We start from the raw sequence: 16460 nt of genomic DNA, 5'->3' as shown, positions 1-16460 counted from the left end.
GGGTTCCAGAGCACAAGTCAGGGTAAATTCCATGGAAGCCAATTTCCAATCTACGTGTACCAAGACGAGATGGCCCTCTTTCTGTGGGGACGAATTTGGAAAGCCTGTGACAGTTCAAAGCATTGGCAGGGCGCTTGCTTCGGTCGGATGGTTGAAGAAAGCAGGTCGCCAGATTGCGAAGGAACGAAATGCAGATTTACGGGGCTTCTTCCTCCACAATATATCTTCTTTCGACTCATACCGATTGTCGGGACGAGTCAGGTTGTGACAAACGCGCCGGGTTTCGACGGACTGGTTTTTCACCTCTAGGTGTGACGGCTCTCCGGAAGCTGCTTCCTCAGTATAGATCTGTCGATCTCGCCCTTGAAGCATCCGCTGGGTAGCAGACGAAGTGCCTCGTTTATCAGTCGTCCTGCCACTTGCGTTTGAGCTCCAAGTGTTCTCCATGTAATTGAATGAGACAACCAGTTACAGATTCTTGCCAGCAAGTAATATTTATTCCCAATCCAGAAGCTATTTTTCTATAGGGGTCCAATCAATGTCGATTCCATCAAACCTGAAAGTGAAGCTTTCCTGTCGAGTGGCTGATACGTCAACAGAAGTGTCATCCGATTCAAGTTTTCGACAAGCAGCTCTTCGAGCTTTGGTTGCGAGAAAAGCCTCCAGTGGAATCGAGGGGCTAGAACCAGATCTTGTTCTGTATCTTTCGCCACCGTCCTGGTATTGAGAGTGACCTTCCACTCGATCAAGTAATGGATACAAGTGGTGGATTCTCGTGATATGCTTCCTCCCAGTCACTGAACTGGAGTAAAGGAAGACTGTTTCTTTGCGAAGCAATTTGTTGTGGAGACGAGCAATCGACATGAAAGATGGGATCGACGTCGATGCAGCTTATGTCGGACGGGGAGGCGGGTGACCCACGGAAGTTGCCAAGTGTTGGTGCATATTGTGATGTGTCGACCTACGTTTCAAGTGCCATGCTTTGTTCAACGCCATAATCATCATGGTCAACGAGAGAACTGGAAGTTATTTTCTTGGAGATACGGTACTGTAAAGACGGACTAAGGGTGAGTGATTACTATTATTTGAGGAGGCTTACACCATCATTTGCCGTTGAGAGTGTTGTTCGCCTGAAAAAACTGCCAACTTGTCAAGACGGTCGTTGGCCGCTAATCTCACTTACTGGGGTTCTCTGGGCCAAAGAGACACCTCGCAAGTGGATGACTAGCACAGCGCGCAAAAGAAGGAGGAGAAGAGGAAAGAGGCCTTCCAGCAGATCATCAGTTTACTTGGCGCCAGGTGGCCTCCCCCACATAATTTCCAGAGATCCACCATGGAATTCTATGGGATTCCGTAGTGTAATCTTACGTCCAATAATACTGTAATATACAGGCCGCTTAATAGATTATCTGCGCTAAGGCCTAGGCGGTGGGGCAGGGAAAGAGTTATGGAGAGTATATTGGTCAAGGCGATTTCGAGAATGACTGTACCCTTCTCCCCCATTGGAGGACAAGCATGCTGCATGCATGATAGAGCTCACTGGTATTCCACTACATATCCCCATCAAACAAAAAACCCTTGTCTTTCATATCAGAACGGGATATAGCATTCAGTGCATATCATGTACGAAAGTAACAGCAAAGCAGGGCAACACATAGCTACATCGGGCAGGGACGCCTAGTTGCAGTCCGATTTCGGTTCAGACTAGGAAGCTGACAGAAAGGAGTCATGGATTTAGGAGAAGAACTTCATTCAATAAAGAATGAAAATGATGACGCTTTGCATATAGCTCTTTTTAACACGTTGTCACTTCTACCCTTACTGGCTACTACTAGTTGCTACTATGCAAAGTAAGGCAAGGCTATCAACTTGCAAGAACCGTCTAGAGAGCAAACACACATACATTAAAGCAAAGTCCCCTTCACCCGCTCGGGGGCGAAAAATAATACTATCTTCTTTCACGCCTGATATTTGCATGCTTCTGGCCATCAAACAACAAAGTTACCCGGTCATGTTCATCACCAATGATGGAAAGCTCCCGGCAAATGATCTGAAACAAGAGCTTGCAGTTTGCAAGCTGCAGTCAAATTTTTCAAACGATGGAATTTGGCAGATATTGTTTTCGCTTCCGATATATTACTTCTGTGCCCAATACTTGTGGGCTAAGTCAAACAATCAGGATTTATTTGTGGTTTTTTTGGGTCATTAAACAACATTCCGGAGAACGCAAGTGTAAGTTACATGGCTACTGATGCAATTTATCTGGTTATTCTAGAAATATAACTGAAGTGTACGTTCGAAAGACAGAAGCTAATTTGTTTCAAGTACAATAAGCAGCGGGCCTTCTGATGCCGATGGCTGATAGAGCTGGCGTTGTTTCAAAGGTACTTAAAGAGGGCCATATTCACTAGTCCTAATTCTCTTACTTGATATCACCAAGAAAGCAAATATAAAGGGGCAGTTATCTGGAACGGTAGCACTGTTGGAACGAGTTAAATTTCATAGAATTGTAATATAAATCCTTCGAGTTGGCGTGATTATTCTTTATACAGAATGTAGTCTATATAGAAAGTGATAATATTTGCCCCTTTCCAGTTGTGTCTAGCACATACGACCATAGGGTGTGGAGAACAGGGCTTCCCGTCCGCTCAGCCGTACTTAAGCCACACGCCGGCAGGTTAGTAGTATGGTGGGTGACCACATGCGAATCCCTGCTGTTGTATGTTTTTGTTTTTACTCGTTTATTCGTTAGCTTGTTTTACTTTTACTTTTACAGAGTTCGTCGGCGTTATATGGTAAAGGCTTCCTCGGGCTTCGCTGAAATTGATAGCGATAGCCAAGGCATTGTTGCTTGAATCTCTCTCTTCAGAAGTATATACAACATACTTTGTATAGAGACAGTGATCATAGTATTATTAAAGTCTTGTATCAAAGATGATAGAGTAGTAAACAGGTGACTCTCCCCTCATTTCTCAAAACTCCGAGTCAATCAAGCAGAAAACTATCCAGAACGATCATCTCGAAAAAAAAAATCTCATTTTAAGGTTGTTTAATCTTATTGATCTTGAACCTGACCTCCACTCCATCCTCCCAAAAGAATGGCAGTCGATACCACGACGACGACCACCACCACCACCTTATCCAACCCAGCAACTTCCCTCACTTCGGCCCAACCCAATATACATCCTCCTCCTAGACCGGGGAGACAGCTGCAATTTCCACTGGACCCTCTTCCTAATGCAAACAAGCACAACAGGAACAACATACCACATAACCAACGACGCCGGCCCAACATCATGGAAATACGAAACCGCCACCACGAAAGAAATGCCTCAACTACGATGGCTGATTTTAGACCTGAAACTCGGCTCGCTGGAACCGGTGCTACATCAAGCGTTGTCGGAACGATTGGTGCTTGTGCCGTTGTGTTGGGGAGCTATGCGTATGAATTGAGTTTTTACTTGTCGGTCTTGGGTGCTTGAGGCACTTTTTGTGTTGGATGAGGAGGGGTATGTTGATCTTAGTGGTGGTGGAGGTGGAAGTGGAGGCGGGGCAGGGACTACTAGTACTACTGGTATTAGGGGGGATTTGCGATGAGGCGCAGTATCTTGCTATGATTCAGAAGAGTAAATGTGAGAGGGGTGTTATGAGGAGTCGGGCTTGTGTTTCTTGAATGGTTTTCTGTATGCTTGTGGGGAGGGCAGGCCATGTTTAAATTGGTATTAATGTATATGAAGAATGGGAGTATGACTTTAAGTAAGTAGGCAAAAGGCAGATTTGAATGATTCTATTTGCGTATGCTAGGTGATGGTTCGGAGATGGCGGGGGATGGATATACACATTGATATTCGGGGGTGTGCTGATTAAAAGAGGGAGAGAGAGAGAAAAAGAAAACGTTTGTCCATCCATTACATGAAGTCATCATCAGCAAGACCATCATCACCACCATAGGGATTGTTATCGATTTGGTTATCCCGGTTCGAAACAAGGGAGACCTTAGTCTTAGCAGCCTTGCTCTTCTTGTTTCCCTTATCAGCAGCGCGCTCCTCGCGCTGCTTCTCGTTACCAGCAGTAGTAAGCGCACTGGCGATCTTCTTGATCTCCGCACTGGGAAGCTCCTTCACGAGTCGGCGGGTGAACTCCTGCGCCCAGAGAGAGTACTGCGGCTTCTTGGAGTGTGGGGTGACCAGCGGGATCAGAGTATCAGACAGACGGGCGAACTGGTCCTTGGTCGTGGGCTTGAAGAGGGGCATCGCGGAGAGATCAATGGAGTTGGTAGGGTCGGCAGAGTCAGTGACGACGACAGCCTTGGGAGCACCACGGTTGCGGTTCACATCGATGCCCGAGAAGAGATCGGCCGCGTGCTGAAGGTCAGAGTCCTGCTCCTGTTGGCGCACACGCTCGCGGCGGTCGGCCTCGGTCTCGTCCGCATCGAAGTCTTCGGAGTTGGCTTCATCCGCACGGCGCTGCTCGCGGTGCTCTTCTATCCGCTGGGCCTTGGTCTTCTTGTTGGCGAGAGCGGCGGCCTTTCTCGCGGCCTCGGCTTCCTCGGCCTTCTTGGCCTTCTCACGCTCTACCTCGGAGTCTTCGGCGGCGTCCCAAGAGTCGAGAACCTGTTATTTCGAAAAAGTGGTATATATCAGCGCCGTGTCCACAAGTGTAAGAGAACAGCAGGTCCCATGGGGCGAGACACTCGCTAGAAATGGCCTTACATCGTCTTCCTCCTCATCATCGAATCGGCGGCGGGGAGCGGCAACAACGGGGGGGGGGAATCACTGTCCTCCTCCTCATCTATAAAATAGAATATAGAATTAGCACACAGTCAAAATATGATATAACGTAAGCCACAGTTGCAAGTCGCATCAAGTTGCCACGGCGGCAGCCACTTCTGCGGCAACCCTAACGAGGGCGGGCGATAGTCGCAGGATAAGAACTTACCCCACTTCGAAGGCGGCATTTTGGCAAATGAGAGACGTTCGGAGAACGAAATGAAAAAGAAGAAAAAGAGGGAGGGAAAGAATGCGCTGTCCGCAAGACGTAACGGAGGACAAAGAACGAGTCCGCGATAGGAACCTGCACCAACAAAAGGTTGGAGGGGCAAGACAAATTTTATGTGGGCCACTTATCGCACAGGTGGGTTGGCACGTGATCTCGGGGCACTTGGTGCCCGACCAGCGTGATCTATAGACTGCAGTACAGCATGAATAGTTGGAGGGAAAGTGAGATGATATCGATGAGTAGGGAGTAATAGATACTTAAGACTTGAGCTGCTCGGCTAGACTCACACATAATCGTAGTGTACAATGAGCTTAGAATCCTACGATCTATACAAACTGACCAGTTTTACTCCACTACCGGGACTGCTCAATATAGTTGAATTGTCTTTCATTCAAGAGATCTTATTAAATTCATAATCATAAAATATGGCGAGTCATCGCTTTTTTTCTCGCTGGTTTCCAGCCTGTTCAAAGGTGCAAGCTCACATCAAGGTAAACTGCATTTACAGGTTAACCGAGGTACGGAAGTTCTTGCCAGCGTAGACAGCGTTCTCGCCGAGCTCCTCCTCGATACGGAGGATCTGGTTCAGCTTAGCCAGACGCTCGGAACGGGCAGGGGCACCGGTCTTGATCTGGCCGGAACGGAGACCGACAGCGATGTCGGCAATGGTGACGTCCTCGGTCTCACCGGAACGGTGGGAGACCATGACACCCCAGCCGTCGGCGTAGGAGTCCTTGGCAGCCTGGATAGACTCGGTCAGGGTACCGATCTGGTTGACCTTCAGCAGAAGGGCGTTGCAAGACTTGAGCTCGATGGCCTTCTTGATGCGGAGGGGGTTGGTGACAGTCAGGTCATCACCGACAATCTGGAAGTCGGAGGTCTTGTAGAAGTAGCTCCAGGCCTCCCAGTCGTCCTCAGCGAAGGGGTCCTCGATGGAGACAATGGGGTACTTGGCAGCCAGGGACTTGTAGAGGTCGGCCAGCTGCTCGTAGGTGAGCCACTTGGTGGGGTCGGAGTCGGGGTTCTTGAAGTCCAGGTCGTACTTCTTGGCGTCCTCCTTGTAGAACTCGCTGGAGGCAACGTCCATGGCGATGGAGATCTTGCCGGTGTAGCCGGCCTGCTCGATAGACTCGGTGATCAGGTCAAGAGCCTCCTCGGGGGTCTGAATATCGGGAGCGACACCACCCTCGTCACCGACGTTACCAGCGGACTGGCCGTACTTCTTCTTGGCAAGAGCCTTGAGCTTGTGGTAGACCTCAGCACCCTGGCGGAGACCCTCGGAGAAAGAGGAAGCAGTGCTAAAATAGTGAGTTAGCCACCTCTATCTCATCAATTGGACTTTCAATTGGGCGGGATCTTACTCAGGGACGATCATGAACTCCTGGAAGGCCAGACGGCCACCGGCGTGGGAGCCACCGTTCAGGACGTTCTGGAAGGGAACGGGGAGGACGTAGGGCTTCTTGGTACCGGCAAGGTCGGAGATGTGGACGTAAAGAGGGACACCCTTCTCAGCGGCGGCAGCCTTGGCAATGGCCAGGGAGACACCGAGGATGGCGTTGGCACCGAGCTTGCCCTTGTTGGCAGTGCCGTCGAGCTTGTTCAGGAAGTCATCGACCTTAGCCTGGTCCTTGACATCAATGTTCTCCTTGATGAGAGCGGGGCCAATGATCTCGTTGACGTTCTGGACGGCCTTGAGGACACCTAGAAGCGAGGAAAGGTTAGAAACTGACCCGGGAGAGACGTCGATCACAATGAAGTGGAATAGCACTTACCCTTGCCGGCCCACTTGGTCTTGTCACCATCACGGAGCTCAACAGCCTCGTGCTGGCCTAGAATCTGTTAGTCGAATGGTTCTCTCGACTAGCTCTGGGTAATTGGATCAACAATGACATACCAGTGGAAGCACCGGAGGGGACAATGGCGCGGTGCAGACCGGTCTCAGTGACAACGTCCACCTCAACGGTGGGGTTGCCGCGAGAGTCGTACACGGAACGAGCGTGAACCTTAGCGATAGGCATTTTGAACTGTGTCTGAAAGATGGGGGAAAATCTGTCAGTTGCAAGAAAGGAAAAAGAAGAAGAAAAACGGGGATGAGGAGGGGTTAATGAGCGTAACTCGTGACTCAGGGCGGCGGGGGGAAGAGGTTCACCGATGACCCAAAATGACAGGTCCGGAGAGTGGGAGGATAGGGGGGGGAGGGGATGTGATTTGCTTGGAAGGGTTGATTGGGGCAATTGGTTGGGGCAGTGGTCACCGAAGGTCTGAAAGTGTAGAGGATAGTAGACTGTGCTATCCCTTCTTGGTTTCAGGTGTGTGAAGGTGTGATGTGGTGGTGATGATGTGTGTATACGAGTAGGAAGGAGGGGCAGCTATCGCGGGGTATCTGATGTGATGCAACAACTCACCTTGGGGAATATATGGGGAGAGCAAAAGCGAATAAACAATTACAATTCAAAGAAAAAGAATAGCAGCTACGGAAACACCCGATTCTTTAAATACCATCGACCCCGGAAAAGGTCACTGCTGGTCCTCCGATTCTTTCCAATGCGGTGGTGGGGCCTCCACGCTCTTCTCCAGCGCTTGCTGGCTGATCCGACCGTCTGCGGACTTTTTGACCTGCGAGATCTCCCGTCCCTCGGGAGGAGATGGGTCATTCTCGGCTCGGGTCCTGCTTGTCCTGTTGATTCCCCGATTCTTACGTACGGTGGCGGATGTGTTTGCTTATTGCTAATTAGCTATTGGTAGCAGCTATCCGAAGTCGTGTAGCTGTAGCTGTAGCTGTAGCTTTAGTATGAGGGAGGAGTCTTGCGTAGTACTACATAGACCGTTGCAGAGTTTTTTTTGGCGAGATTGCGCAAATCTTCCACTAAAGAACTGGCATTGGAGGACCATTGGTCCATTCATCTGACGTCGTATTGGCGAAGACTGGGATGGGCACAGGTTGCAGGTTGGGTGCATGACGAAAGAGGACGTTGGCCTTGGAGCCTTGGAGCCTTCGGACTTTGACACCTTATTGCCTTACCGCCTTACAGCCTTGTGGCCTTAATATCTGTATGCCTTACTGCCTTACCGTTGTGAATCGCTGACTAAGATGATGCAAGTCACGTGTGTGTACGCGCCGTCAGGTGACCGACGCCGCTGGAAGCTCCTCGACGGGCGGTGCTGGAAGCTCTCCAGGTTGAAGTTCGCTGCCTTCCTATCAATCCGTCCATCCGATCATCTATCTGCGGGGACATTGCATTTATCAATACCCGCATCAACAAACACGACCCTCATCACCTTCCTTACGCATTTTCCCCCTTCGATTCCCGTTCGCCGTCCATCATGAGCGGCGCCAACGACCCCGAGCGGGACCAGGCACTCGATGATTATAAAAGGAGCTTGTTGGAGCTACGAGAATGGGAAGCGAAGCTCAAATCACTGCGGATGGGCATCAAGGATCTCCAACGAGAGTTTGATGTCTCCGAGGAGAACATCAAGGCGCTACAGAGTGTTGGTCAGATCATCGGCGAGGTGTTGAAACAGCTCGATGAAGAGCGATGTATGTCCCCACTGCATTCTATCAGTTGTCTCCAATCGAATATCGCGATAATGATACTAACCCGCTCGCACAGTTATTGTCAAGGCCTCCTCGGGCCCTCGTTACGTTGTCGGCTGCCGTTCAAAGGTCGACAAGGCCAAGATGAAGCAGGGCACCCGTGTAGCCCTGGATATGACGACGCTTACCATTATGCGAATGCTGCCGCGCGAGGTCGATCCTCTGGTCTACAACATGTCTTTGGAGGATCCAGGGTCAATCAACTTTGCTGGAATTGGTGGTTTGAATGACCAGATCCGAGAGCTGCGAGAGGTCATTGAGTTGCCCTTGAAGAACCCGGAGCTGTTCCTGCGAGTAGGAATCAAGCCCCCCCAAGGGTGTCCTTCTCTACGGTCCTCCGGGTACCGGTAAAACACTGCTTGCTCGAGCCGTGGCTAGCTCCATAGAAACCAACTTCCTGAAAGGTGTGCACGAGTTATCCCTTGTTCTAACCATTCTGCGATTACCATCCGTGCTAATTCCTGCTCTCTCCTCCAGTTGTTTCATCCGCGATTGTCGACAAGTACATTGGTGAATCCGCACGTCTGATCCGAGAAATGTTCGGCTACGCCAAGGAACACGAACCCTGTATTATCTTCATGGACGAAATCGATGCTATCGGAGGTCGACGTTTCTCCGAAGGTACATCAGCAGATCGTGAAATTCAGCGAACACTGATGGAACTGCTCAACCAGCTGGATGGTTTCGACTACCTCGGTAAAACAAAGATCATCATGGCCACCAACCGACCCGATACCCTGGACCCGGCTCTACTGCGTGCCGGTCGTCTGGACCGCAAGATTGAGATTCCTCTGCCTAACGAGGTTGGCCGTCTGGAGATTTTGAAGATTCACACAAGCTCGGTCGTCATAGAGGGTGATATCGATTTTGAGAGCGTGGTTAAGATGAGTGATGGACTGAATGGTGCTGATCTGCGTAACGTGGTGACTGAAGCGTAAGTTCTTCACTCGAATTTTATCAATGCTTTTAGCATCCGGGTGTACTTTTACTAATGATTGATCAACAGGGGTCTATTCACCATCAAGGATTACCGTGATGCCGTTAACCAGGACGACTTCAACAAGGCGGTGCGGAAGGTTGCTGAGTCGAAGAAGCTCGAGGGCAAGCTTGAATACCAGAAGCTGTAATTGTAACTACCTATGGGCAGGTCGTCCGTTAGAATCCTACATGCCGACTGAACTTCGGTTACGAATATTGCGTTATTATAGCAGACTAGATCGAGGTGTAGTTCACTAATTGGCGAGTAAACAACTTCGAAGTTGACAATACAATTTTCGCATATCACGTCAGGCTCCTAAAAATGTCAGCAGAGGTTCAGGATATGGCTCGGATGGCTCGAGCTGTACTGACAAAAGCGGCTTCGTCATCAGGATCTTCCGAGCCTGGCAGAGTGGGCTTCATAGTCGTTTCGCGGTGCCTGATGTCGATGCTAAGCTCAGATCTCACGTCCCAACTGTCGACAGATGATGAGGATGCTTCGTATTGTCCCCAAGAAGAAACAACCTCTCTGCTTTCTTCCCTTTCCTCTTCTTCTTCATCCTTCCAATCGGAGAGCGCAGCGAATCTGCCATAGCCGTGCATCTCGCTCTTATGAGTCGCCGAGTATCAATTGAAAAGAGTGACGGTGGCCGGAAACACAGGAGACCGATGGACGCTTAATCGAATTGTAGAACACCACGCCGACTAGGCTTTTCAGACTCACTTCGTAATTGAGGCATTGAAATATGGAAGTCGACTTTGGTTTTGTAAGGTAGCCCTGATTTTCGGGGGCTGTGCAAACGCCTCAACTTGATCTGGGCTGGAAGACTTTATTGCGAGGGTTGCTGAAGCCATTTTATTTGTAGATAAGCCCTCGATGCTGACAGCGACATACTAGAGGTGGTGCTGTGGGCAGCATTCCAGACTTAGAAAAAAGAGTCACCTGACGCCCCTTCACAAAGTTGACCTTCTCATCGCTAATAGTACATAAAAGCAAAGCTCAGGAGGAAATTCAAGATCCCAGGCTCTCCGTACTAATGATACAAAAAGGAAAGAAAGAAAATACAGAAACAGACTCGAAAACGCGCCGAGTTGTACCGCTGGTCTTCAACGGCAAGATGACAGGATGCTCCCTGATGCCGGACTATGCTTTGGAAGCCGCCTAATCGAACGCAAAGGATGTTCTCAAAATGTATTTTGAGAAATACGGGAACAGAAACTGCCCAGTTCCTACCTAGGTAGGTACTCAGGTTGGTGAATCCAAACCCACATAGAAAATTCGCATTAGAGGAGGGTCCAAATAGTATATCTCCAGGGCTAGAGCCTAGTTTCGCTATGCAAGACGAGGATATGATCATTTGACTACTGGAATACGAAACAAATCCGAGCCAGGGATGCCAAATTGATCTTACTGCGAGTCCTTTTTCTTACGTCGTCAAGAACGCATCAATCTCAGCATTAGTAGACTATTGTTACAACACGGAAACAATGTTTAAGGACAAGTCTGTTTCCAGGTTCTTGGACAGGGTTCTGAAACAATCGAATTTCTGCAGCTTCTTCTTGCAGAAGGTTTTCCGATAAATATAACAATGTATCAGAACCATTACGCTTCTTGGAATCTTCAAGTTTACTCTCTTATGGGTCTCACTCCGAGTCAAGATACGTAGAAACGCTGTCGTCAAGATAATGTGTTAAAGCTTAACCTACCTAGGCAAGATCCTGGCCCCTCTTGGCCCCCGGGGCCAACAGCCCCCGTTTTTTCTTCTGTCTAGCCATATGCGAAACTGTCCCCGATATAATAACAAGTATGTTTTACACTTCTTTTTGAAGACCTGTGAACTACCAGTTTCTCAAATGGTGACCAATATGTTTCTACTCTTTATACTCAATGGTGCGGGCCATGTGACGTGCGGTTCAAACTCCCCAACTTCTCCACTTCCCCAGCTTCTAACAGCCCTGAGGGTCCTCCAAAAACAGATCAACAAAGACTTGATTCACTTGTTTCTCTGCCTTCATTCATTTCGTTGGAAAGCTCATCGACCCCTGAGTGATCGAAATTGTACTTATATCTTTCGGACTCAAGATTCGCCGGTGACGCGCCATCGGAGAAATTGTGCTAAGCACACGCTGGCATGTTTCGGATTGGTCCTCAGCTATTTCACCTCGCGTGATACCGCGTAATCTACATTTTGCGAGCAAGGGACAACCTGACAGCGCACCTCGCTCCTGCGACCAAAATTTCGAATACAATATACCAACACTTAGCCGAACGCGACACCACACGACACCACATTGGACCCTGCGCAACACCTTTCCTCTCCCCATCCCGTCGCACTCGACCGCAGCATCAGCCTCGGAGCTCAAACTTCTCAACAAGACCGATCAACCACCACTTAAGCGACCTCATGCTGCTATAACAGGTCCGGCATAATTATCTTGGAAATACATATTCCAGAGGGGGACAAACCGAATTGCCATGTCGTTCCAGGCGCCCTACCCTCCTCCCTCCCTCAGCCCCTCGCCACAAACCCCCGGTCGGCTCTCCCCTGCCGGTTACAGCTCCAGGAGTGGTTTGGCCGGCCTCGGCCTTTCCTCGACTACGGCAGGACTCCCCAACAAGCTGGGAACTTTCTTTGAGCAAGATCGCCCTCTACCCATGTACAAAGATAAGCCGCATTTCGCCCCGCGGCGGACGGCTCCGAGGAAGAGGTGGAGACCGTTGTTAGCTCTACTAGGGCTGTCTATACTCGCCTACTTCTTCTATAACCAGCCCAATATTCCCAAATGGCAGATGTCGGGTGGATATGATAAAGGCGCCGCGCTGTGGAATTGGATGCAGACGCTTGACGATTCATCTGTACCCGAGAAACTTGTTGACTGGAATGCGCGCCGGGAAAAGGTACGCGAGGCGTTCCAGGTTAGTTGGGAAGGCTATGAGAAAGAAGCATGGGGTAAGGCGCATTTTCGAGAAAGACATTTGTTTCTTTAAATCACTAACCTGGTGGATAGGCTTCGACCAATACAACCCCGTGTCGGGCAGGAACAAAAACATGGTTGAAGGCGGCATGGGCTGGATTATTGTCGATTCCTTGGACACTATGATCATCATGAATCTCACTTCTGAAGTTCGACATGCGCGGCAATGGATCTCTACTTCGCTGCAGTATGATCAAGACCACGATGTCAGTACCTTTGAGACAACGATTCGCATGCTTGGCGGACTATTGTCCGCACATTATCTTTCAACACAATATCCAAATCTAGCGGCAATCAAGGAAGATGATGTCGGTGCTTCTGGGGAGGATTTGTACATTGAGAAAGCAACGGATCTGGCAGACCGACTCATGGGAGCATTCGAGACACACTCGGGAATCCCATATGCGAGTGTGAACCTGAATACATCTCAGGGTATCAAATCGCATAGTGATGGCGGTGCATCTTCCACTGCGGAGGCAACGTCTGTACAGCTTGAGTTTAAGTATATGGCCAAACTCACTGGCGAAGCCGAGTATTGGAAGGCCGCAGAGCGAGTAATGGAGGTCGTTGACCAACAAGAGGCTGAAGATGGCCTTGTTCCCATCTATATCCATCCTGACAATGGTGAATTTAAGGGGGACAACATTCGCCTCGGCAGTCGCGGTGACTCTTATTATGGTTTGTTCTATTCGAGCCTCATTATTGCGCTTGCAAACACGGCAAGGCTAATCACGTTCTTCATCTTAGAATACCTCATCAAACAATACCTCCAAACATCGCAGGAAGAGCCCGTGTACAAAGCAATGTGGGATGAATCTTTGCGAGGCATTCGCAAGCATCTGATTGCCTTCTCTAAAGATGCAAAACTGATGGTTATTGGTGAACGGCCAGCAGGTCTGAAAAAGCGTCTCTCTCCTAAGATGGATCACCTTGTCTGCTTTATGCCAGGAACCATTGCTCTTGGCGCTACTAGTGGCTTACCCCTGTCCGTGGCAAGAAAGTCTGCTACCTGGAACCAACAGCGCGAGGAAGAAATTTTCATTTCGCGCGAGCTGATGAAGACCTGCTGGGCGACTTATTTGAACACAAAGACCGGGCTAGCCCCGGAAATTACCCACTTTGTCCTAGGCGATGAACCAGTCATGATGGAAGACAAATACCCAGAGCCATCCAAGTCAGGATCGACATTCGAGATGAGCAGTATCTCTCAACCGCTGGCTTCTTTGCCGGATGGCTCAGAGCCCTGGCGCAAGGATGTCACTATCAAGAGCAATGACCGTCATAACCTCCAACGACCCGAGACAGTCGAATCCCTTTTCTACATGTATCGTATCACCGGAGACGACATGTACCGCGAATGGGGCTGGGAAATGTTTAAATCTTTCATCAAGCACACCGCCGTGCTTGAGGAGAAACCGCCAGCAATTCCCGTCCCCGGAAGCGCTGGCACTTCGTGGCGCATTAAGGGATTTACCTCTCTTTCCAATGCGAATATTATCCCCCCGACTACTCGTGATAACATGGAGAGTTTCTGGATGGCCGAGACTCTCAAGTATTTCTATCTTTTGTTCTCAGATCGCGATTTCATCTCTCTTGAGGAGCACGTCTTTAACACTGAGGCGCACCCGTTCCCACGATTCAAGCCTAGTGGCGATCTAAAGACCGGGTGGCAGAGAAAGACTTCTCGCAAGGCTGAGAACTAGCATCCAAGCGTCCTTTTCTTTTTACTTTTTGTTTTGTTTTCTTTTCGTTCAACTGGAATCGGCTGGCGTTGGGGGTTTTTCTTGTGATACTAGTTCGGCCATGGAAGGCGTGATTAGCATCTCGCTATATATTGTAAAGTTACAAAATTTCTTCAAACATTTCTCTATGAAGTGTATCATACTAGTAGTAGTACCCGAAACCATAGGAGTCTTCCAAAAATTTCCATCCGAAATGCAATAAAAGCCCGAAATGTATGTAGAGTCTATGTATGGGAATTCCAACGAGACAGTATTCTTCAATCATTATACGTCATCCAGGCCCAACCCCAGAGCCTCACTCTCTATCCAAGGCAGCGCGAATCAAAACCTTGAACCCAGTAACAGCATCCTTAATATCACGCACAGTAAGAGCCTCATTATCACCATGCGCAACAAAGATACTACCAGGCCCATAAAGGTACCGCTTAACGCCATCCCGAACCTTTAGATTAGGAACATCAGTCCCATAGTTGACCGGAATAACCTTAAACCCATCGACATCCGTATCGAGATCCTGAGGTGAGTACGACTCCCGATGACTATCAAAGTCAACAACAACCTCCGCCTCAGCATCAGAGGTAGCATCAGCCACAGCCTTCTTGATAATTTCCCGCGCTTGTTCAGGCGTACCAGCCGCCAAACGAACAGAGACATCAGCCATCGCCTCAGCAGGCACGACATTCGTCGCGACACCAGCACGAACAACGCCAACATTCAGCGTTGTGGGCCCATACTTCGGTGAAGCGGGGAGACCGCCTTCGCTGACGGGGATTTTGCCTAGTTTATCGACGCGCAGCAGTGCGGGGAGAATCGATGAGACGGCGCTTTCGCCTAGCCAGGGATAGCCCGAGTGAGCGGCTTTGCCGTGCGCGAAGACTTTGAAGCCTAGCATGCCCTTGTGGCCCGAGACGAGGGAGGATTCGGTTGGTTCGCCGAAGATGACGGTGTTGTAGGCGTTTTTTGTGTTCAGGGATGAGTCTGAGAAAGTCTTCATGCCGTCGCCGCCGATTTCTTCGCCGACGACGAAGAGGAGGGCGATGTTTGCGGTTGGGGTTTCGGAGAGGGTTTCTAGGACGGCGAAGACTTGGGCTGCGACGGAGCCTTTTGCGTCTACGGAGCCGCGGCCGGCGATTTTGAGGTTTGAGATTGAGGAGGAGGAGGGGTCCTTGTGAACTGAGTATGGGATGAAGGGTGGGACGGTGTCGATGTGGCTGGTGACGAGGATTGAGGGTGGTGATGAGTAGCCTGAGGGGTAGGCGTAGATGTTGTATCTAGTCTTCGGGCGTTCGTTATCGTCGTCATTGTCGTCATCTTTCTTCACGGGTTCGACCTCTTGCTTGATGACGGTGAAGTTCTTCGATTCGAGATACTCCGCAACGAAGATGCCGATGTTGTGCTCGTTGCCGGAGATAGACTCGATCTCGACCAAGTCACGGTGGAACGATAGAAGCGGGTCATTGGAAATAATAGAGTCTACACTGGATTGCCCATGGCTCTGGCTGACTTCCTCGGCGAACGAGGGTGAATTGCCGAGCGGTTGTTGCTGATATGCGGGGTGCGGAGAAGCAGTGGCTGCGGTGATGGCCGCGACGGCTGCTAGATACCAGGTGGGCTTCATTGCGGTTGAATTGAAACACGGGAAGCTGAAGTTGGTAATTTAGGACAATTTCCCACCGGCGTGTCCCTGTCTTGTGTTGACTTGCAGCGAGGTAGAAGCTGGGTTGGTGCATGTCCAATCTCCATCGGGTTGTCGGCTGTCGATCCGATGAGTCACGTGAACACGATGTCACCATCGCGCGGGCAATCGGGAAACTTGAATACAACCGGGCAAGTTTTGAATCGGAAAGGCTGTGTTACTTGAGCTATTTGATGTTTGTTCCAAAGGTTTACTGAATCAAAATATAGCGGGGATGTGGTTATCACTGGCATTGGCGGAGTAGTTCTTTCAGTTGGGCAAGGTCTACTAACTATATATCCACGCCCAGGTGGATGAACTCCGAATCCAACTTGAAGGCTCACCCCAGGTGGCAAAGCACGAAAGTACTACTACTACTACTACTACTAGAGTAGCTAAGTAGTCAGACAAACTCGGAAAGATTAAGATAAGCGTTAGTACCTGACTATCTACTACTACTACTAGTTCTTCGAAGAAAGTAGAAATAATTCAC

The 16460-nt window shown here is 49.6% G+C and overlaps 7 protein-coding genes across 7 annotated transcripts, besides 2 other annotated features; 2 read left to right on the top strand and 5 right to left on the bottom strand.

Annotated features, from left to right (window-relative positions):
* Positions 1 to 305: 305 nt before the first annotated feature.
* On the bottom strand, positions 306 to 864 carry N7481_011137 (uncharacterized protein; the record flags this gene model as incomplete). The annotated part of the gene is made up of 2 exons (XM_057270356.1): positions 306 to 521; positions 820 to 864. 2 exons carry the CDS (start codon positions 862 to 864, stop codon positions 306 to 308), a joined length of 261 nt encoding a protein of 86 aa, XP_057117530.1.
* A 979-nt stretch (positions 865 to 1843) lies between these two features.
* Positions 1844 to 2191: a sequence feature (Protein overlapping with rRNA (N7481_011136, KAJ5973926.1) was converted to a misc_feature.).
* Positions 2192 to 2552: 361 nt separating this feature from the next.
* Positions 2553 to 2855: a sequence feature (Protein overlapping with rRNA (N7481_011136, KAJ5973926.1) was converted to a misc_feature.).
* A 1053-nt stretch (positions 2856 to 3908) lies between these two features.
* N7481_011135 (eukaryotic translation initiation factor 3 subunit J) lies at positions 3909 to 4681 on the bottom strand (the record flags this gene model as incomplete). Its single annotated transcript, XM_057270354.1, has 2 exons — positions 3909 to 4613; positions 4670 to 4681. 2 exons carry the CDS (start codon positions 4679 to 4681, stop codon positions 3909 to 3911), a joined length of 717 nt encoding a protein of 238 aa, XP_057117528.1.
* Positions 4682 to 5500: 819 nt separating this feature from the next.
* On the bottom strand, positions 5501 to 7016 carry aspf22 (enolase acuN; the record flags this gene model as incomplete). The annotated part of the gene is made up of 4 exons (XM_057270353.1): positions 5501 to 6296; positions 6360 to 6699; positions 6771 to 6827; positions 6893 to 7016. The coding sequence occupies 4 exons, from the start codon at positions 7014 to 7016 to the stop codon at positions 5501 to 5503; spliced, it is 1317 nt and encodes a 438-aa protein (XP_057117527.1).
* A 1168-nt stretch (positions 7017 to 8184) lies between these two features.
* On the top strand, positions 8185 to 9723 carry rpt4 (proteasome regulatory particle base subunit RPT4; the record flags this gene model as incomplete). Its single annotated transcript, XM_057270352.1, has 5 exons — positions 8185 to 8539; positions 8613 to 8848; positions 8895 to 9000; positions 9074 to 9530; positions 9603 to 9723. Coding segments are annotated over 5 exons (1275 nt in total), but the record flags the coding sequence as incomplete, so codon positions are not given.
* A 187-nt stretch (positions 9724 to 9910) lies between these two features.
* On the bottom strand, positions 9911 to 10177 carry N7481_011132 (uncharacterized protein; the record flags this gene model as incomplete). Its single annotated transcript, XM_057270351.1, has 1 exon — positions 9911 to 10177. One exon carries the CDS (start codon positions 10175 to 10177, stop codon positions 9911 to 9913), a length of 267 nt encoding a protein of 88 aa, XP_057117525.1.
* A 1873-nt stretch (positions 10178 to 12050) lies between these two features.
* On the top strand, positions 12051 to 14253 carry N7481_011131 (glycoside hydrolase family 47 protein; the record flags this gene model as incomplete). Its single annotated transcript, XM_057270350.1, has 2 exons — positions 12051 to 12525; positions 12584 to 14253. The coding sequence occupies 2 exons, from the start codon at positions 12051 to 12053 to the stop codon at positions 14251 to 14253; spliced, it is 2145 nt and encodes a 714-aa protein (XP_057117524.1).
* A 334-nt stretch (positions 14254 to 14587) lies between these two features.
* Positions 14588 to 15910, bottom strand: N7481_011130 (M20 family metallopeptidase; the record flags this gene model as incomplete). Its single annotated transcript, XM_057270349.1, has 1 exon — positions 14588 to 15910. The coding sequence occupies one exon, from the start codon at positions 15908 to 15910 to the stop codon at positions 14588 to 14590; it is 1323 nt and encodes a 440-aa protein (XP_057117523.1).
* Between the last annotated feature and the right edge of the window lie 550 nt (positions 15911 to 16460).

This window comes from Penicillium waksmanii (genome assembly GCF_028829765.1).
Source record: "Penicillium waksmanii strain IBT 27052 chromosome Unknown utg000009l:1.0-4314994.0:1.0-4318279.0, whole genome shotgun sequence".
NCBI classification, from domain to species: domain Eukaryota; kingdom Fungi; phylum Ascomycota; class Eurotiomycetes; order Eurotiales; family Aspergillaceae; genus Penicillium; species Penicillium waksmanii.
Note: the sequence above shows the minus strand (reverse complement) of the source record. Positions and strands in the feature narration are given on the sequence as shown.